This window comes from Protopterus annectens, chromosome 14.part0 (assembly GCF_019279795.1).
Source record: "Protopterus annectens isolate FY-2018-M chromosome 14.part0, PAN1.0, whole genome shotgun sequence".
Classification (NCBI taxonomy): Eukaryota; Metazoa; Chordata; order Ceratodontiformes; family Protopteridae; genus Protopterus; species Protopterus annectens.
The window spans coordinates 619,825,523-619,848,396 of record NC_056748.1 but is presented as its reverse complement, the minus strand read 5'-3'; the positions used below and the strand labels follow the sequence as shown (position 1 = coordinate 619,848,396).

Sequence of the window (22,874 nt, the reverse complement as noted above, 5' to 3'; positions counted from 1 at the left end):
CCCTTTGCAGACTAGCCATGGAATTGTGGAACACGGCCTTGACTTATCAAATACATCTAACAAGCTCAATTCCTGCCTGGAAAGCAGAATACTCTGGCAGACGAACTAAGCAGAAATCTTATGGACCCACACAAATGGAAACTGGCTCCACAAATCTTCAACATGTTGACAAGCAAATGGGGGAGCCCAGACAGATAATTTTGCCTCACCCCAAAACTATCAGTTGGACAAATTCTGCACAAGAATTCTTCACAAAAAAGCTTGGAAAGTGGATGCTCTATCCTTCAGCTGGAAAAACCCATCAGTCTATGCCTTTCCCCCTCTGCCTCTGCTCTCCAAGGTCTTACTAAAAGTCAGACAGGAATAAACAAAAATGATCCTGATTTCTCCAGACTGGCCTCGCCAACACTGGTACCCGCTCCTACGCAACATGTCGCACCTTCCTCCGTGGTACCTGCCTCAGACACCTTACCTACTGTCTCAGCAGAACTATCAAATTCTGCACACTCCGCTCCAAACTCTGAATCTTGCTGCATGGCTAATCAACTAATTTCACCAGTTACATCTCTCAGCAAACCTGTGATGGATGTCATTTTGGTGGCTAGAAGGCCTAGTACTAGAAAATCTTACACTGACAAATGGAAAAGATACTGTGCCTGGAATCAAGCACAAGGAATAAGCACAGCAATGCCCAATATTCATCAGATTCTGCAATATTTAACTGAGATGCCTCACAAGGGCCTATCTTTTTCTTCCATAAAAATCCATGCCTCTGCCATTTCAGCTCATTACAACACAGAGCCTCCCCTCTTTTCTCATCCTCTGTTAAAGCAGTACCTCAGAGGGACCAAAATTTTAAGACCTCCCAGGAGAGCACCAACTCCTGCATGGGACTTCAATTCTGTTTTGGAAAAACTCACTCTACCTCCTTTTGAACCAGCTGCTACTGCAGACCTAAAATTTCTCTCTTGGAAAACAGCTTTTCTTTAGCAGTGACTTCAGCTAGAAGGATTTCATAACTACAGGTTCTTATGGCAGTGGAGCCTTTTATTATTTTTTACCTGGACAGGGTGGCTACTCAGGACCAATCCATCCTTTATGCCTAAAGTGGTATCTACTGTGGCTCTTAATCAGACCATTCATCTGCCAACTTTCTTCCCAAATCCACAGAACAAGGGTGAGCGGATTCTGCATTCATTGGATGTACACAGACAATTAAAATTCTACTTAAACAGGACAAAATCTCTAAGAAAATCTGAACAATTACTGGTGGCATTTGCTGCATGGGCAGAGGGAAAGGCTATTTCAAAGCAGACTTATTTCAAAATGGATAAGCCATTGTATTAGTTTCTGCTACATGCACCATAGTAAACCTGTCCCCAAGGGGATCAGATCTTATTCCACCAGGGCTGCATCTACTTCTGCAGCCTTTCTCAGAGGAGTTCCTACCAGAGACATTCTAGAAGCTGCTACATGGAACTCAGTTCATACGTTCACCAAACATTACCATTTACCTCTCTTCTCTAAATCCAGAGCAGGCTTTGCCATTGCTGTCCTGCAGGGCCTTACAGCTGCTCCTAATGCTGTATAATTCCATCCTCCCAACCATAGCTTTGGGATTCTACCCAAATGTAATGACTGCAGCAGTGAAACAAAACACGAAGTACATAGCACAGTTGTGTACACTTACCATAAATGTAGATGTTCGAGTGTATTCACTGTTGCAGTCCAGGTTACCCACCCTCCAAGCCCCCTGTTTTTCTATTACTATACCTCTCCTTTCTTTTACTATGCTTAAAAGCCTTTTTGGTGTATTTGCTTTTGTTTGGAGGTATATTTTTTGTGTTTTAAATTTTATATATATATATATATATATATATATATATATATATATATATATATATATAGAGAGAGAGAGAGAGATACTTTCTGCTCCCCATTTGGGGGGCATCTGACATCTGGGGCAAGAAAAACTGATGTAATGGTGTCGGCTGCATGTTTTATACCCCTGACGACCGGACGTCATGGAAGAAGGGACAGCAACCGACGCAGGACCCAAGACTTTGTTAATTAGGCCGACTGAGGGCAACCTGCCAGCAGATTACCCAAATGTAATGACTGTAACAGTGAATACACTTGAACATTTACAATTATGGTAAGTGTACACAACTGTACTTTTCTATACCATATTCTTAAGCTACTGCTGAGGTTCTCAGGCTGTACTGCTTCTATTATTTTCAACTCTCTCACTATCTTTCTGCATCACTAACTTTCTGGCCATTATTTTCCTAACTGAAACTAACATTCTTTTATTTATTTTTCCATGTATTATAGCAGTCAATGTCACAATTACCCTACATACATACTACTTTTTGGATACTACATCATATATAGTGAGAGTGACTATAATTGTCTATAATGTTTTCAACTCTACAGAATCGTCTAGATGTGTAGTACATATTTGTAATATCTTGTAAGATAGTTTGTTCTTTCAACTTTTGTATAATATTTCTAATGCGATTTGTACTGTATTGGATTTTCCTGTACTTTTATTGTACTGTATGTGGAGCTTTTCTCCCCGGGTCTCTGCTGAAAATGGGTTCTGTAGACCCAAGTCAGACCACCCTGGCAAACAAATGTCAAATAAAAAAAATAAAATTATGGATATGGGTAGTAAGACAAGCAGTGAAACTGTTTTGGTCCTTTTAGTTTTATATACATGTTAGGCATACTTTCATAAATCAGAGGAGAAGTCAAAGAGGATAATTAATAAAGAGTTGGAAGGAATTTATCTGGGAGCAGAAGACGGCAAGAGTTAAGCATAAGTTGATCCTCCCAAAAAGAAAAAAGTGGTTTAATATTACTTGATTTGAAGGATATTTTGAGCTTCACAGTCAAGGCTCGTATGAAAAGTTTTGCAATTTAACAAGCTGAGAGATTTTAAACATTCCACACAGAGTATTATGTCAGAAATGCTGGGAGAATAATTGATTCTAAACAAGGAAGTGACTCTTTTGAGCTGAGGTACAAGATCTGAATTGGCTACACATAGTAAGGCCTTGCCAAGTTTAATGCTACTGGTTGCTGCAAAAGGCAATTGCTAGAAAACGAAAATCAAGATATAAACCAAACACAAATGAAGTACTGAATATTGTTTGTTTGTCTCTTTCGGCTTTTCCCGGTTAGGGGTCGCCACAGCAGAACTCCGGTCCGCTAATGACTGGCAGTAAATTTTTACGTGCTGGCTTGCCGGGCCTAACGCACAACCTTCAACGAAGGAACACCCATTCACGCATGTCGCCACACAGAAGATGCTCTAACTGAAAATCAAACGGACAACGTCTAACTGAGGCGACAACGCTACCGCAGCACCACCACCGCAGTAGGAGATAAAATAGTTGAAGGTACGATTTTTAGAAAAGGGAAGGAGCAAATTACATAGAAATAAATACAATTTGTAGAAACAATACATGTACAATAGTATTCAGGAGGATTAAGAGTGAAATTTAATGGAATGCAGGATCTCAGCAATTCATGTATTGCTGGAATGAACAAGAGTTAAAAATAAATAAATAAATAAATAAATAAATAAAAAACATGCATGCTTAAAGTTAATATCTTTTCAATAACTGTACATGTCCCCATGTCATTGCTCAATGTGAAGTTGTTTTAAACAATTTTGCAGGTTTTACCATTTTGTTGATTCTTGCAGGTGCCATTTAATTTCCAAATTAAAGGGGAAAATTACTCAACTACTTTTAATGCTCTCACACAAAAACAGGGATAATCCCTGTGTTTATTAGTCAGAAACCATACCAAACTGCTTTCCCGGTTTCTTTTGCATTGTATAACCCTTCCTGCCATCATAGAGGGGATAGACAGGGATTCAAACAAGGCTTTCACGGTGGTTTGAAGACATGGGACAGATCTAAGTACTCATGGCTGCTCCCTTTAAGGGACTGGTCCATGGGGCTCCCCATACTCGCCCTTTATTTTTTTCCCTGGCCCTTTTTACCCTTCACCTGCTTATCTTTTTCCTTGCCTGCAACAGTAGGACCCAAACCGTGATAGGTAGTTCCTTTCATAACCTTGCATAAGGGAGCCAAAAAGCTACTTTACTGCCTGCATAATCTTCCTGCTTTCCTCCTCCTTTTTAAACGAGTCACTAGTGGGGGGTCCCAAACAACAAATTCTTGTCAAGTGGTAGATTAAGTTGCCACATTTCAACAACTTTTGTCAGGAATAGTAATTGCAGCCAGACACTGCTACTGATAACAGACCCTGTGGATGCCACCTTAAACTGCATCCACAGCACCATAACCAACAGTGAGAGTACTTCACCATGTAAATGACTTGTCTGAGTACTCCAGGAACCTCACCCTCAGCAGAAACTTCCCCAATTTTTCTCCATCTGTTCAAGGAGAGCAATAAAATTGCTCAAATGTGTCCAACAGTTAATGGCAATAAATGCCAGACAAAGCAGTATATACCTTCCTTCCAAATCAACCAGCATTCAGACTTCCTTATCACCTAGAAGAGTACTGAGAGCAGGAACCAACCCTCATCAGTTCTCTGCAGCCACGTACTCTACTACGGGATCGGTCTCTTTCAAGGAACTTACGAGACTCCAGGTTCCTGTTAAAACCTTGCAGGTCTCTATGAGGCAGGGAACATGGTGTGTCTGTTTCCTTATAGGTAGCTATGAAGGAATCCTTCAAGTACATTGAAGATTGGAGCAATTACTAAAGGTTTAGGGGGCATCCAGACAAAGCAAGCCAGAAGTACCTTTCCTGGAATCCAATACCTATATGGCTTCTAACTTAAAGTGCATTGCCAAATTAGACTTCTTCCATGGACAAACAGGAGGATATGGTGTCAGAGTATGTGTGGGTTATTCTGTGTGGATATGGAGGGGGGGGGATATGAATAAAACAGTCCAATTCTCCCCAGTCATTCTCTTAGGAATCATCATCCCTCTATGGGGAAAGTTTCTTCTTTCTGTTGCAATATGGATTCCAGATACAGAAGGCTGATCCTCGCTTGGTGCACGGAAGACATGAATGAACCCATGAGCCAAGAAGATCAATTCCTGGGGAATACCCCAAGTCAGGAATGTAGAAGGCCAGTCGCCTGACACCCAGGCAATTACATGGACCTACGGATGGATGTATCATGTTTTGAGTTTTTGTTTTGTCCTTTTGGTTCACGCAGCCTCCTGGGAGGGCTAGACCTGGTGTGGGAAGCCCAGACATCCATTTCCCAACCAGTGATGCCGTCCTTTACTAATATTGTAGGCTGACTCCCCTTCCAACACAATTAAATGACCTTCGTCAAATGATGCCAGAGGACCTTGGTTAGCTAGATATGCCTTGATTTACAGACATGGCGGCCTATAAAGAGGCTCAGCCAGATGCTTCAAATACCAGAGATTGACAGGGTTGGGGGGTGGGTTAAAAAGAGCACCTGACATACTTGACCTGAGAAGGGATGTCAGATGCCGCAGTATCATCATCTTAAGCTGGCTCTCAAAGTTTCTTAAGGCGATCATCTGAAATGACGGCCAAACTGGAATATACCATGATGGCAGAAGTCAAGCCTTCTCTTTAAATAGCTTTGTAAGGAACACACATTCTAAAAGCCCTGGCAAACCCTTACAGCCTTCGCTATTATACTCAATCTAGGCAAAACAAGTGAAGACTATGAAAATCTTTGAGGAATTTGCCAATATTCTTTTTTAAAAGCAGACACCCAGTAAAGCATTAGTGGATGTTCAATCCCATTAAAACTGCAATACAAGTTTCAGCTGCACAACTAAGCACTGTTTAACAAAAATATTCCTCCAATACTGTACGTATTGAGCTCCAATGCATATGATACATGCACTGTGAAATGCTGCAAGAAAGATCTAAAACAGGGTGGGCAGAAGCCACCTTCGTACAGGGAACACACTGACATCTCTAAGTAGCAGACATCTGCCCATCCTGAAGGAAGAAGGGCACTGAGCTCTAAGTCGAGCTAGACATCTGACCATCTGCAACTAAAGTTACAGTACTACTAGTACAGGACTACTGCAGCAGTAATCTATTTAAAAAAATCCACACTTAGTGCACATTTTAAGTGGAATGTTGTACATACCGACCATTTCCACCTATATTTACTACTGCTCTTGAGGTGACGAAATTTCTAGAAGGTAAGGCTTCTTAATAGCACTTCAAGACATTGTACATCTGCATGAACATGTGAAAATACCAATTGAGATCCAGTTTTGATAAAAGCCGAACTCATCACCACCAACCCCTTTGCTGAATGCTGGTGCACTATGGAATTGTTAGAAATTAAGAGGGATTTGGGGGCAAAGTCTTCTTACAAAATCATCCATCCTGCCCCCCCCCCCCCAGCACAATCACGGAGTTTTGTCTTTCATGTAAATGGGATTTGACAAAGTGACATGAATCTTCATACATTAATCAGAAGTGCATTAAAAATGTATGCAAGTATGTAACAAAATAAGAAATAAGCAGTCATGGTTTATAAAGTATACATACAAGTTGTTGTCATTACCCTGACGATAACATTAATGACCAAGGTTTAAGATGATGGGTCAGTGGGACAGATGATGACCTTGCTCCTTCTGGAAACTACCATGTTCTAATACAGGCCAAGGGAGAAAATCTGCCCATGATTCAGGCAAGCACTGAGTTGACACTGTCAACATCTTAGCCAGAACTGCCTGTAGGCACTAGCTATACAGCTAAGGATGATTAAATATAATGCAGAAGAGAAGAAGCCACTTCTATATCATGCCCTTTGTAGGGAAGCTACCTTAGATCCAGTGACATGATGACATTGGCAAGCAATCCCAGTGCAGAGGTGGTAAACAGTAGGCTGTACAATTATGACTGGGCTTAGGGAGTAAAGGTAAATATAGCAAGTACATGATGGCCTGGAGATGAAAATAAGTCCCTATCCCTTTATATGGCCAAGATTATCTTTGGTTCCTCCAATGAAGTATACCAAGTTGGTGAATATGCAGACAATTACGACTGTTTAGTAAAGACCAAAGAAGGATGCAGCCAGTAAAGATCTTTGGTCTCCTCCAATGAACTACACCATCAGTACACCCAGAAGTGTTTATTAGTACTTGAAATAATACTTCAAGTCATTCTTATTTTAGGCATAATGGTGGCTCAGTGGTAAGATAGACAGCTGCCTCAAAGCTTCATGGCCAAATTCATCCTTATTTTCAGTGACTCTCTGAACAGAGTTTGTCTGTTCTCAGTATGTGCAGGTTTTCTCTGGGTAAGCTAGTCTCTTAACCTCTAATACAAACCATTAAGTGACAGAATTCACTCAACTTACTTGGTTAATAAATGAAAAATTAATATTCTAAAGATGCCTTTCAATGCATTCCACAAACAAAAGGTATTTATTTGAATTTTACTATACAGCATGGATAGCATATCTAATACAGTATGTTTCTATCTAGCAGACATCTCTAATACTGGGTTGTGGTTCATAAATTCTTGCAGAGGCATCCAAGTTTCTTCTCTCCCCATCCATCTTTTAACAGCCTCCCCCATGTGCCTTTGAACAATGTAGAACTATTTCTGGAAGGGGATGTAATCCCTGCCCTAATATTCAACCCATCCCACTGTATTGTTCACATCCCCCTACCCTGACTGGTCACAGTCATCAAAGGTGGGGACTAAGCAGTGCTGGGCAGTCATCCTGTGTGGATCCAACAAAAATACAACTCCAGGTATCTCAGCAACAGTTTCAGAGAATGGTATGCAATGAGCACAGAATGAAGACGTTACTCAGTAACACAAGTGGGTATCACCTCAGGCCTGCCCAATGAGAAACATGACCACCTCAAAAGATTTTCAGGGACTCGCAGTTGGCACAGGTTCCCCAACATGCAAATACAGTGATCCACCTCTGTCTGCTCCTCCTCCATAGTACTTAAATCAACTTCAACTTAAAGGTCACAGTAAGAACACCAGACCTCTGTCACTAAGATGGTGACAATGCAACATTTCTACCTCATTTTAAAATTTCCTTCGCTTGTCATTTCTAGTGCGTCAGTCTGTTGGTATCTTTCTTCAAATAGAAGTCTCTCACCCCTTCAAACAATTGGGAAACTGTTTATTAAATACATTCTACATATTTTATCTCCTTTTTCCAGGAAAACTGCCAGAACTGACAAAGTACTAAATATAAGACTTCAGCACTGTCCTGTACAATGAGCTCTAACACCTTAAATTCCACATCCTTCGCTATACACTTCATTATTTGGCAATCACCAATTTCCATTCACAATGTGTTCTGTAATTCCAGCTAAGGTTATTAACCTCTAGAATATTTTCTTCATCTCTCAGAGTGCAGCCCCATTCACAAGTATTATTTCCATCCATGTGTTAATCCCAATGCACTTAGCCTTGTATTGTTTTATAGTGTGATTTGTTAAAGGTCTGTCACACTGCCCCATGTCATTATAGAGAGACTGGCACACCATGACCATTGCACAGAGCTTGGTGTTTGGTGTAGCTGGCAAACAGAATAATCTTACTGAACAAAGTTCTTTATTTCCACATCTTCAATTTTCCCAACAAGCAATGCAAAACTTGTGCAAAACTACATACAACACATCAATGTGTCTTGCACGTTGCCTACCTCACTAATGATCCATACAAAGAAATTCAATATAGTGGACCGCCAAGTCCACATCATTTTAATTTACTAATACACTTGGAAAAAAAACTATTTTCAATCAAATTTAGACAAATTGTTCTTACCACAGAAGTGAAATGTGCAAAACTTTGATCACCACCAGAAAAAATTCTTTTGACACAGCAGCAATTTTCATTATCTGTAATATCATAAAAAGAAAATTTGTGATATGAAAAGGGCCCAAACACGTGCAGTTTTAAAATACCTATATTTTGCAAATTGTTCAAGCAAATAAATTGGTGTTTTTAAAAGGCTAAAATAAAGTAGTCTAAAAAAATGTCATGATTGATATACATTCATGAGTTTTGAACTGACCTGTACTATTTCATCCCAATGGAAGCATCTGCCAGATAGAAAAATACCATAAAAACTTACAAATCAAAGGAAATACTTAAATCAATGAAACCTTCATCTTGTAAGAAGCAATCTATGTGGCTTTTTTTCTGATAGGGAATTGCAGTTAAGAAGAAAAGGGAGACCTAACAGTGCCAAGATTAGAACTTTCCTGGTTTTACTCATTATGGATGTCTCAGAAATGCTACAAATGCTTTAAATTAACGTACCTAGCAATATGTCCCAGAAACCTTGTAGTAAATTAACTTCAGAATTAAAGTCACATTGACATCACAGCACTTTGGGCCCAGAACACATCTTCAAACATTTTTAATCATTTTTTCCTCCATTTGTGGTGCTATCAACCACTAGTCAGCTATGAATCTGCACCTCAGTCAGTCATACATCACAATTCACCCAGATGCTGTGTATTTACACATGCAATTCAGGAATGAAGATTTTATAGATTCTTTTTGTCCCCCAGCGCAGGTTTACCACTAAGCCTCTGCCCACTGGACAAGCATCCCTTCATTTCATAGTGGTAATGGGGGGGGGGGGTCTTCCCACAATCACAACAAGGAGAGCTATAAGAACAGGCCATCTTTCAGACAGCCGGGACGGGTTGCTTGTGCCCTTGCCACCATCCTGTCCTGGCTATTAGGACATGTTTCTGTATTAGCCTAACCCCTGCCCCAGGTGGTGGAGATGTGTGACTTGCATCAACCCAGGGACCAGTATGCCTTTCCTTTACACAAGTACATGATATTGTGCACTTTTTCAATTGAGACTACTGAACACTGGCAGCTTGGTGTACCACACACACCTGTTAACAGGCTGCATGCCCTGCAACTAAAACTCCTCCCGACGGGTATATCCATCCATCCATCCTTTCAGGTTTGCCAGACTCCCAAGCCAATAAAACTCTGTTCACCTGAGCTGTAATAATGATTTATCTGTTTACACCACCAGGGTTGACCTAGTTCAAGAATAATGATGAATGATATTTAGCTCCACTCTCCACAGACCGCTGCATGAAGTGAACAATGGCAAGATTACAACTGCTGGCAAATCCAAGTAGAACACCCCCCCCCCACCACCACCACCACCAAAGGTTGATAAAAATTTTCATCTGAATAAAGCCAATATCTCCAGCACAGCTCTTCCATGTGCAGTGATCCAAAACACCAAGCTACTGCATACATCATTAACTTCCTCAATAGGTTGCAGCCATTTCTACTCCTAAGTGAATCTTCTCAGATCCTCCTTTACAGGTAAATGCATTTTAGAATGAACACCACATAAGACACCTTGGCAACCTCCATGCTGATTTTCCAGAGCACAGGTTATGGAATTTTTAAGCTACAATAATGGTAGGTGTAACCCATTGCACAACCTCAGCCAATACACCTAGCTAGTCCAGAAACAGCCCCCCCCCCCCCACAAGACAATCAGCTCTGGTCATGCAGCTACAACGCACATTAAATCATGTGCAAAGTTGTCTATAGCCCCTTGAATATGCAACAGTCTCTATACACAACTATTTCCTCCGTGGAGTAAGAAAAGTCAATAAAAGTACAGTTATGTACACTTACCATAAATGTAGATGTTCGAGTGTATTCACTGTTGTAGTCATCACATTTGGGGTATCTGCCTGCAGGTTAGCCCTCAGTCAGCATGAATACCAGAGTCTTGGGATTTCTGTGTCGGATGCTGTCGCTTCTTCCATGACATCAGGTCATCAGTGGTATAAAACATGCAACCGACACCATTACATCAGTTTTTCTTGCCCCAGATGTCAGGTGCCCCCACAACAGGAAGCAATTATATGGTGTGGAACACCCCCAGCACAAAAGCAAATACACATCGCATAAGATATGCCAAGCCAAAAAGGATAGGTGAAAGCAAAGATAATCAGGGGGCTGGAGTGAGGGTAACCAGGACTGCAACAGTGAATACACTCGAATATCTACATTTATGTTAAGTGTACACAACTGAACTACGTTCTTCATGTTTCACTGTTGCAGTCATCACATTTGGGTTGATTCCCAAAGCTAAGGAAGGGAGGAGGTAGATTAAGAAGCATTAGGGCTGGCAATCAGGTCCTGTAAGACTGCTGTGGTAAATCCAGCTCTGGATTTAAAAAAGATAGGCAAGTGGTAATGCTTGGTGAAAGTATGTACAGAGCTCCAGGTTTTAGCTTCCAGGATGTCCCTGGTAGGGACACCTCTGAGAAATGCGATAGAGGTAGATGCAGCCCTAGTGGAATGTGTTCTTATCCCCCGTGGGGTAGGTTTTCCATGGTGCTTGTAGCAGAAATGGATGCAGTGTGCTATCCATTTGGAAATGGTTTGCTTTGAAATGGCCTTCCCCCTCTGCCCCTGCAGCAAAGCTAACTAGCAGCTGGTCAGATTTTCTGAGAGGCTTAGTCCTGTCCAAATAGAATCTCCTTTCCCCTTTATTCTGCGGCTTAGGGAAAAAAGTAGGCAAATGAATGGACTGGTTTAAAGCCACACTAGACACCACCCTTGGGCATAAAAGATGGGTTAATCCTGAGGAAACCCTGTCTGCATGAAAGATAATGAAGGGTTCCACTGCCATAAGGGCCTGCAGTTCAGACAGTCTTCTTGCTGAAGTGATGGCTAGAAGTAAAGCTGTTTTCCAAGAGAGGAATTTTAACTCTGCTGTAGCAGCCGGTTCAAGGGGGGGGGGCAAGCTTTTCCAATACAAAGTTAAGGTCCCAGGCAGGAGTGGGAGCTCTCCTGGGGGGGGGGGTCTTAAATGTTTGGCCCCTCTAAGGAACCGTTTTACCAGAGGATGAGAGAAGAGGGGTGGGCTCAGTATTATAATGAGCTGAGATGGCTGAGGCATGAATCTTAATTGAAGAGAAGGATAGGCCCTTGATGAGCATTTCTGTTAAGTAATCTAGTATACGAGGTAAGCTGGGCACCGTTGTGCCCATCCCCTGAGACTGGCTTCAGGAACAGAATCTTTTCCACTTTTCTGAATAGGATTTTCTAGTACTAGGCCTCCTTGCCTCAAGAAAGACATCCAGCACCTGCTTACTGAGGGTTGCTAGAGGTGAGCTCAGGGGATTAGCCAGGCTGCAAGGTTCAGGGTTTGAAGCTGAGGTTGCAGAATCTGGCCCGCCTGCTGGGACAGCAGGGAAGGGGTCTGAGGCAGGTGCCATGGTTGTAGCACTGTCAGACTGCGCAAAAGAGGGTACAAGTGCTGGCGTAGCCAGTCTGGTGCAATCAGGATTGTCCTCGGCTTGTCCTGTTTGATCTTTAGTTGAACCTTCGAGAGGAGAGGCAGAGGGGGGAAAGCATAAATTGAAAGGCTTTCCCAGGTAAAGGACAGGGATCCACTTTCCAAGCTCGACTGTGGGGAGTTCTGGTGTAGTATTTGTTCAATTGATAGTTCTGAGGGAAGGCAAACAGGTACACCTCTGGTGACCCCATCTGTTCCTCAAAAGCTTGAATATTTTGGGTTCCAGTTTCCATTCGTGTGGGTCCATGAGATTTCTGCTCAAGTCGTCTGCCAGTGAACTTAGTTTGCCTGGCAGGAAATAAGCTTGTAGGTGCACTTGGTTGCTCAAGGCAGTCTTCCACAGAGTCATGGCTAGTCTGCAGAGAGGGTAGGAATGGGTTCCCCCCTGCTTGTTTATGTACCACATAACTGTGGTGTTGTCTATCTTTACCAATAGGGTCCTGGAAGAATAGGGTCTTTGAAGGCTGTCAGAGCAATCTGTACAGCTAACATTTCTTTTTGACTGATATGCAGTTGCATCTGCTCTGGGTTCCATTTGCCCTGAATGCACTGCCCTGCCATGTGAGCCCCCCCATGCATAGTCTGATGCGTCTGTTAGGGTTTGGGCGGCAGGGGGTAGAGTGAAAGGGAGTCCCCTTGTTGCGGTTGCAGGCCTCTGCCCACCAAAGGAACTCTGCCCTTAGACAAGGAATGATGGGAATTATTGTTTCCAGGTCCTTCGAATGTTGACACCATAGACTTTTTAGATACCATTGACGTTTCCTCATATGCAGTCTTGCACATGGAATTAACAGAATGCAAAAGGCCATGAACTCCAGAGCTTGCAGCATTTTCCTTGCAGATAGCTCAGTTTTTGTGGCCAGTAGGTTGTCAAATAAATTTGTTTCTCTGGAGTGAGGAATGCCATCTGGGAAGTTGTGTTTAAGCTTGCTCCCAGGAATACAATCTGTTGGCAAGGTAATAGGTGTGATTTCTTTTAGTTGATGGTGTACCCCAGTGAAGTTAGAAGTTTCTTTACAAATACCAGGTGCTGTAATAGCAAGTCCTGACTTTCCGCCTGAATCAGGCAATAGTGCAAGTATGAGTAAATCTGAATACTTCTCTGCCTGCAAAATGCAATGGCTGGAGCTAGGCACTTTGTGAATACCCTGGGCGCAGTAGATAAGCCAAAGGGAAGTGCAGAGAACTGACAATGCATAGAGCCTACCCTGAAGTGTAGGTATTTCCTGCAAGATTCCCTTATGGGGATGTGCAGGTAAGCTTCTTTTAGGTCAGCGTTGACGGCCATTCATCCTTGGCTAGCATAGGAAGCAGCTGCTGGACAGTTAGCATTTTGACTTTTGGAACCAACAGAAAAGTGTTGAGAAAAGACAGATCCAGGATAGGACGCCAGGAGTTTTCTTTTCTGGGAACCAGGAACAGTCTTGAATAAATGCCTTGTCCCTTTGTTCTGCTGGGACAGGTTGAATAGCCTTGATGCTGAGGAGAGAAAGTACTTGCTTTTGGCCCTCCGCCCACTGGTTTGGTGGGAGGTCTGGCCATCCACTTAGAGTTGGGAGTGAGTGGAAGTTGAATCTGTATCCTAGGGAAACAATGTTTAAAACCCATTTGTCTTGGGTAATTTATTCCCAGTTTTTTGCATGCAGGGAGAGCTTTCCTCCTAAAGGTGCAAGAAGTTGAGCCAGGCTTGGAGGAGGTAAGGATAAGTCACTGTGCAATTTTACCATAGGAGGGTGGCTTACTACTCCCTGCTTTGGACGTGGGAGCACACCACTGCTTAGATCAGTGTATAACCTGAGACTGAAGTCTTGGTGGTTTGCTGCCCCTGTGTTTGGACTGAGAAGGCCTGGAAGGGACTGGAAAAGATCTATTCTTTGAAGGCCAATGCCTACTGAATCTAGGTGGCTGTACTTGTAAGAAATCTTTAAGTTTGCATAGATTTAGCTTTTTCCTCCATCCTTTTGAGGACGACTTCTGCTTTATTGCCAAATAAGGGCTCTTGGTTTAAGGGTGCATCCAGTAATTTTGCTTTTACATGATCTGGCAAGTTTTGTTCCTCAAGCCAAGCATGCCTTCTAAGTACAGACCCAGTGACGGCAGCCCTGCAAGATACTTCTAAAGCATCAAAACCACACTGCAAAGTATGTTTACCAACTTGGTCAGCAGAATGCATCAACTCTTGTAAATCTTTGTGTTCTGCACAGTCAGGAATCAACATAATTTTCTGTTTAATTAGCCCCATATTATGCTGCTGATACTTTAACATATGAAACTGGCAATTTAAAGCCCTAATGGCCAGAGTAGCAGAGGTGTATATCTTCTTATCCCATCTGTCTAAAGCCCTAGAATCCCTGTCAGAAGGGGTAGGATTTTTGGCAGTAGTAGCCTTAATGCCTTTTGGTCCTTGGGAAATGGTCTCTGGATCCGCAGTAGGATTCTTGAAAAGGAATTTGTGAGAGTCAGTTACTCTATTAGTACCTATCAGGTTTCCTGGAAGCTGGAGGCAAAGTATCCAGGGTAAGGCTGTATTCCAAGAAAACATCATCTACAATCTCCAGAACAGGAGGGATAGCTAGAGGACTGTGCTGAGGCAGGTTTAAAAATTCCGAGTCTCTTTTTGGACTCAGAATAGTCCTGGCTTTTCCAGCGGAAATGCTCCCTATGGGCATGCAAGGTTTCACCAAAAGAAAAATCGTCCAGAGGGGAAGCAGAAGGAATGGAGTCCTCTGCATCAGAATCCTCATAGGTAGATAAGGGTATGTCCTGATAGAAGGAACAGAGATATTAGATTCCTGATCAGAAGAATCAGAAGGAAAATCAGTTCTAGGTCTCTTAGAGGGGGAAGGCTGGCTTCCCCTAATTAAGGTAATAAGGTCTTCAGCCATTCTAATCATTTGTTTTTGAGGCATGTGAGCCTGAGAATGCGCTTTGGTAGTCTGTTCCCTAGGTGTAGTGCGAACTTTAGGCCTGAGGAATTTGGTATTTTTGGCTTGAAACAGTCATTGGTTTAATATGAAAATCAGTAGGCCTGAATACACCCCCAGAAGCCGGTGCCTGTACAGCAGCTCCGGACCCATCCAAGGTAGAGACATCCGCAGGTTCCATAGTCGAAGAAGCATCTCACGTCATAACGGACTCTGAATGGGTCTCAGTAGAGACCTGCGAATCTGTAGAAGTGGGTATCAGGGGCTGCGAAAGCGCCTCACTGAATACCGGCGGACTGACGACTAGCTTAATGGAAGCATCTGCGGTGGTTTTGTACATATGCGGCCTCTGTCTTTATCCTTTTTTTTTTGGAGGATCGGTAGTCAGATGGCTTAATGATGCCATTTCAACGTACGGAGATAGAGAGCAAAAGTATTTAGCTACAAAAATAGCCCGATGACAAATAGTTTGGGCATTGAACAAGGCACAAAACTGACAGGGACGTCGTGGTCGGGGCCTAAATAGGTGACGCAGTAAGAATGAAAATCTCTATGAGGTATTTGCTTTCCACAGGCAAGAAAATTATTAATTTTTTTCTGACATCGGTTAGAGCAAGAAAAAAGAATCCCCAACTGGGTACTTATCTTTAGGTTTGAAACTTGAAAACGAAAATTTCAGGAGTCGGCTGACTGGCACTTGCAAACTGCTTCTGCTTCGGGCACCACACGGCAAGAAAGACTGATGAAATGGCGTCGGCTGCATGTTTTATACCAGACGACCTGACGTCATGGAAGAAGCGACAGCATCCGACGCAGAAATCCCAAGACTCTGGTATTCAGGCCGGCTGAGGGCTACCTGCAGGCAGATAACCCAAATGTGATGACTGCAACAGTGAAACATGAAGATCATCATCCAGGCAAAGTCTCATCACTGCAACTTTACCTGCAAGCTCAATAGCTGAAAGGGACAACTCCAAATCCCACTGGCAAAACCTGAGTCAGGTGTCTCTCACACTGGATAAGGACTGCAAAACCTATGACTCAGCCTCTCAACCAAATGCTTACGAACACAAAAAAGATGCTGTAAATAATCAGAGGCAGTAAACATACTGAAAGACATCAAACCTGATGACAGAGCTTTAAAATCCAAATTAGATCAAGCTGTTTTAACCACCTTCAAAAAAAATCACCTTGTATGGAAGGCATGAAATAACCTGGTTGATGGTGGCTAGAAAGAGAAGAAACGTGCCTATGAACATGTTTCATGGCAAACTAGCTTCATGTGATACAAATACCTTTAATAATGTCACTGTGTGCTGCTTTAGCAAATAACACAGCTAAGAAATTATCCCCTTCACATTTACTGGGAAATCTTATCAATTATAATCTCTGGAGAAATGAAAACTCCAAGAAAAAGCAACTATCAAAAAATAAAATAAGGAATACATATGATGACAACGGAAACAGACTTCAGTATCAATTATATAGATAAGTATACAGATATACACACACATACAAACATGCAAATATACTCATATACACGTACTGGAAGATGCTGCAGACACCCAAGTTGACTTTCAACCTAAACAGTTTTTTAGCCAAACTTTCCCAAGATGTAATGTGTGTACCAAGAGAGAAAATCAGACCTTGCAAGGACATAGATTCAACAAAATTTGGTGATTAGCAAAGATAACCTTGTTGTGTACACTATAAAAAATCAGTTAAAATGAATTTTAAGGGAATCTGCATTCTGACTAGATCATTCCACTGATGTTACATTCAGTACAAAACATGTTTTTGGATACAAAAAATGAGAAACTTTATCAGCTGATCTTTGAAGCGAATCCTCCAGGTTGAGTTATATAGTTCTGCATCAGTTTTCTGCTTTTTCTAACACTTCATATTTAACTTCCATAACATAACCTTGCACATTTCTACAAAGCTTACGTTTTCAATAACACAATGAGCACCCTAATTTCATCCCATTGCTCCTCAATGGCCTTCCTTTTTTTTTTTTAAACACCTTAATGGAATTATCACTTATGACACAAGCAAATTTGCACTTACATAAAAGTAATCAAACTGTATTAGAAGTTCACATTTACAAACATTATACTTCACACATACTTTGCTACATATCATATAACCTAAGCAATATTATATAAATTATTCAATCCCTGCTTTTTTTAAAGAAACATCTTTATTAAACTATCACTTATAACATAGGCAATCATATATTTATATAAATGAAAATAATCTACACTGACACAATCCTAGTTGAAGCAATTTACATCACAAACCATACTGATACACTCCCAGTTGCAAACATTAAACATCACTTATAATCTATCAAATCATTTTCAGTTGAACATTACACAGCTCATTCAAGTCCTGCCTTCTTCTAAGCATCATTCCTCCTCTGAATGTATTGTTCCAACAATTATTGTTTTATCCCTGTTACTGTATTTATTACTACTAGTATAGTTGGTTTCGATTCTGAAATCCATTTTCTAGTAACTGCTTTTTTGGCAGCCACCATAATCAGACACAGCAATGGCTCACCATGTCTAGGCAATGCCGATTCTGTACCATAGCTCAAAAAATCATCTCTCATCACAACAATCTGCCCAACCAGCACCTCCGACAGGGCATCCTGAAGGAAAACCTTAAATTCCTCCAACTCAAATCACTCCCAGAAAATATATGTTCACAATTACTATTTCTTCCCCATCATACCTCCAACATTTGCTGTCTGAGGAAAAAATCCCTGTAGTCTATTTGGGGTATAAAAATCTCTATGTAAACATTTCCAAGCAAAAATCCTAAATCTTCTAGATTTGTTGCCTATCTGGGAGACATACATATATCCTCCCCATTGTTTTTTTGTGAATTGCTTATCCACTCTCTCTTCCCTCTTTTCTAACCTCGTCTGATTGATACTTACAGTTATCATGCAATATTTTGTATGCTCTAATAATTATTCCTTTAATGGTAGTTTCTGTTCTAGATTCTACTAAAAATTCTACCAGTGGCTAGTCTTTTATTTAAGACTCCCCTATGTCTTTCTTTTTGCCTATACGCTGATATCAATCCTTGATAGGGAAAGCAATTTCTAACCTGCTGTCCAAATAAATTATTGGCGTCTTCCCATTCTATCATCTTTCCCTCTCTAGTTATTTGCTCTCAATACCTTGGTTGCCTTGCCAGTTTTCTCAAATTCCAGCCATCTCTTGCCTATTGTCTATATCCCTAAATGCAGTCATTCCTATTGGCAGAATCTCGTTTCTCCATTCGAATGTTGGCTTAGTACTTAGGATACTTTCTGCTACTTTATAGATATATTCTGTATGACTTGTTCTTATTCTCCTTAAAGGCCTGCAACCAAAACCCCAGTCTCTCCTTGTTTCTTGAGCTTCAACCCTGTTTTCATCATCATCCATTTTCCATTCTGAATTACATTTTTCTGCTTGCGCTATTTACAGGAGTCTTAACAGAGTAACTCAAATACCCTTTCAAATAGGGTAATCCCAATCCACCCTGTTCTGAAAGAATCAGCTTATCCCATTTGACTCTTGACATCCTCCCCTCCCAGATAAAGTCCATCTCTTTATTAACTGCTATCCACAACTTCTCTTCCGGTTGATAAAATATGCCTGACCTGTGTATAAGACTAATGGGACTATCTTTTGTTTAGTCTCTTCCCACATATCATTAGCTGTCACACCAGAATAAATTTTAATCCATACTCCTAAATATTTCATTTTATCATGTCCCCATAAATATGAATATCGCTGAACCGATTCATATGTGGATATATAATTTAATGAAGCTAAAACAAAGGCAATAGCAGTACTTTTGTATCCTGAAAAGATTTGAAATGGTCTCAAAATGTTCCACAACACTATAATGTCTCTTTCTGGTTATGTCAGGAATAAAATTACATCTGGAAAGAGAGCCAGCTTTTCTGGCTACCATACCAATTATGTCTTGAACTTCTGAGGCCCTTATTTTCTTTGCCATTGGTTCTAAATATAATGCAAACAACCAAGGGGAAAGAGGACACCTTTGCCTGGTTCCTCTACTCAAGCAGAAATTATCACAGAAGACCCCACACACTTTTTTCACCTCTAATATAGCCTGCTAATCAACCTTATTTTTTTCAGGAAAATGCAAATGCTTCCATTGCCCTGCTCATAAAGTCCCAGCTTACTCTGTCAAATGCCTTCCTCTGCATCAAGACCCAACAACAATGATATTTTCTTACATCCTGCTTCCCTCTGCATCAAGGTTCTGTTAATGTTGTCAAAATGTTTGCTTCCCCTCTACAAAACCACACTGATCCATATCTATCAATTTTGGCATTACTTTTGGCATTCTTTTAGCCATTATAGACACAAACACTTTATAATCATGTTTTAGTATTCAAATGATCCTGTCTGAAGATGTATATTTAACCTCTTTAGGTATTACAGCTACCACTGCTTTCTTCCAGGATGTTGGTATCTCTCCTTCGCTTAAAATACTGTTAAACAAAACCTGCCAGATCTTTCAGTTTTTCTTCCTCCTAGCTTCCAAAGGAATACCATCTATTCCTGGAGACTTTCCTGTAGATTGGTTGTACATCACTTTTTTTTTATCTCACCTCCTCCTATAACAGTTACTAATTGAGCCTCATCTACCTCTAACCTTGACATATTTAAGTCTTCCAAAAAAATTTCCATTTGAAACTTTTATTTCCATACTTCTCTGCTTTACACAGATTTTCACAGAATTTCTGAAACATTTCTAATACCTTTACAGGATCTCGTTACTTTCCTTGTTATAGACTCCCTAAGCCTGATGACAGCCCTTTCTACATTGTGTTGCCTGAGCCATTCTGCTAAAAGTTTTTGTGCTTTAGTGTTATCAAAAACAACTGCTTAGCAGCAATCTTTCTAAACTCATGTCTATTGAGGTAATCCTTTATTTTCTGCTTAGCGTTCTACAGGTGATCCTCTTCTTGTTCTGATTCCTCCTATTCTGCAACACTTGAACATTTGTCAGTCCCTCTAAATAATTCTTGTTTCTTCTTAACCATACCTTCCTTTTATTTCCACCCCATTTTTAAACTTCACCTTAATTTTATCCCACTCCCTAGCTATATTTCCAGACGTAATTTCTATCCTCTGTAACAGCTGCTGACTAATCTCCACTACTCATTCCTTCAATTCCTCTTTCTAACAGACAGGTGGGAAAGCACCAGTCTCTCATTTTTATTTCACTACCCTGTATTTTTACTTTATTACTGGCACATGATCTGAAATAGTTATTGAGTGTGTATAAAACTTTCACTTAAATGCATGTGTTCTTGTGAAATGTACATTCTGTCTAGCCTGGCCCAGTTTTTATATCTTGGGGAATATGTAAATTCACTCCAAACTCCTATTACTGAATTCACACCTTCCATGCCAAATTCCTATTACTGAATTCACATCTTCCATGCCGAATATTTCCCTTCTGGGCACCCCAGACACATGTTCACTGCTGCAAATCAAATTCCAGTTCCCCCTGCAAATAATATTCCTTGCTAAAAACTGATTTCTACCAGGATTTTCTTAAACTCCATTATAGCAGTTTTAAGTGGAATAGAAATACACGACAGTAATCCTCCTCCTTTGCCAGTAGCTCATTAGCATTACAAAGCTGCCATTATCTTTTTTTTTATCCTCTTCTATCATTATTGTAGCTCCTCCTGCAATTAATACAAGTACTTCTTTTCTTTTGTCTCAGATATTCTGTTGAATAACCATCCTGAAAATCTTTATCAAATTCACATGTTCAGTTCTTTCCAAGTGTCTCGCCTGTAACAGTTATTTGTACTTTACCTTTTTAATATAGTTCATTAATCTTTTTTTTGTATTTGTGAACCCACTGACATTTAAAGACATTACAGAAAGCATCACTGTATTAAAAAAATATTCCCACCTTTTATGTACAACACCTTTTTTGTTAAATGTCTAGTTCCATTTTTTTGTTACATGTATACACTGCTTGGCAGGTTGAACTTTTACATAGCTGTTTATCATATCCACTTCAGACTATGTTACATCTTACAAAATGTTTTGTTTTATTGAAAGTTCTCAAAAAAAACTAATACCCCCTAAAACCTATTTAATACTAACACACAAAACTATGTACATCTCCAAATACCCTCCTAATAGCAATAAATGTCCAAAACTGACAGCCACAGTCATAGACTTGAGTTAACCTAAAAGAAATGTTATCCATACTAAGACACATGGTGCAGACTGTGCTTTCACTAAGTGCTAACTTGTTTTGTCTCATCTTTATAGCCCTCCCAGCTGGGAAAACCCAGAATGCTTTCAGAGAACATTATCTTACAGAGTTTCTCTTTTTCCTCCAGCCAATCACTCTCCACCAGAATGTAACCAATTTCTCTATCAGATTGTCTCCATGGAGACATGGGAACCAGCCAATCAATTTCTCTTTATCAGATTGTTTCCAAGGAGACATGAGGGCCAGATACAGAATTGCTAGTAAGCATACATTCATTTGCTAGAAAAAAGCCTCATAATAGTCAATATTCTTTTTCATTTACTTGCTTCCTCTTAAAACTTACTAAATCAATCTAAAGTCCTTAATCCAGACATTCTCCTATGGAAGAATGAGAAAAAGCACATTACTTTTTCTTCTGTCATGCTCTTTTAACCAGGATTTTTTTTTACATTGCAGTGCTTACATTTCTTAAAACTGAGCAAGAAAGAGGGACAGGTGAAAGAAAGGTGGAAAAAGAACAGCAGCACATATTTACAATCCCCATTACACTTAAACAACAAAGAAAACTTTACTTTGTAGCATACAAAAAAACATATACCACAAAAATACTATTAAGAAAGTACAGTTTTGTACCTACCATAAATGTAGATGTTCGAGGATCCACATTGCTGCAGTCCTAACTATTGGGTAGTCTGCTGTCCAGTCGGCCCGAATACCAAAGTATATGGCTGACGTCGGTCAGGGCGCATTAGACTGACGTCAGTACGTCAGGGTACTAATGCGCATGACCGACGTCATATCCTCAGTCTTTTCTTGCCCCAGATGTCAGAAGACCCTGAAAAGATAAGGCCAAAAACCAAAAACTCCCAACATACCTGCAATAAAATATATATATACAAAATATACAAAATTAGCAAAATATAACCTCACCTACACAACCACCCCTAAACACAGAGGGGAAGGAGGGAGGGTAAATTGGACTGCAGCAATGTGGATCCTCGAACATCTACATTTATGGTAGGTACAAAACTGTACTATGTTCTTCATTCCACATTGCTGCAGTCCTAACTATTGGGTAGAATCCCAAAGCAGAGGTAAGGGAGGCTGGCAAATCATAAGGAAGCAGGAACTGACAACATGCCCTGCAAAATAGCTGTGGCAAAACCAGCCCTAGACTTAGAGTAGAGAGGAAGGTGATAATGCTTAGAGAAAGTATGCACTGAACTCCAAGTAGCTGCCTCCAAAATATCCTTAGTTGCCACCCCTCAGAAATGCTGTTGAAGTGGCAGTAGCCCTAGTGGAATGAGGCCTAATCCCAGCTGGAATCTCCTTGCCATGATGGGA

The 22,874-nt window shown here is 40.7% G+C and overlaps 1 protein-coding gene across 4 annotated transcripts in view; it reads right to left on the bottom strand.

Moving 5' to 3' along the window:
- The window catches only part of HERC4 (HECT and RLD domain containing E3 ubiquitin protein ligase 4), a 3,175,640-nt gene that overhangs the window by 2,223,701 nt on the left and 929,065 nt on the right, over positions 1 to 22,874 (bottom strand). For all 4 annotated transcript variants that reach the window (XM_044056374.1, XM_044056377.1, XM_044056376.1 and 1 more), the window contains one exon: positions 8,796 to 8,869. In XM_044056374.1, the coding sequence (XP_043912309.1) occupies positions 8,796 to 8,869 (74 nt within the window). The remainder of the gene's footprint in view (positions 1 to 8,795; positions 8,870 to 22,874) is intronic.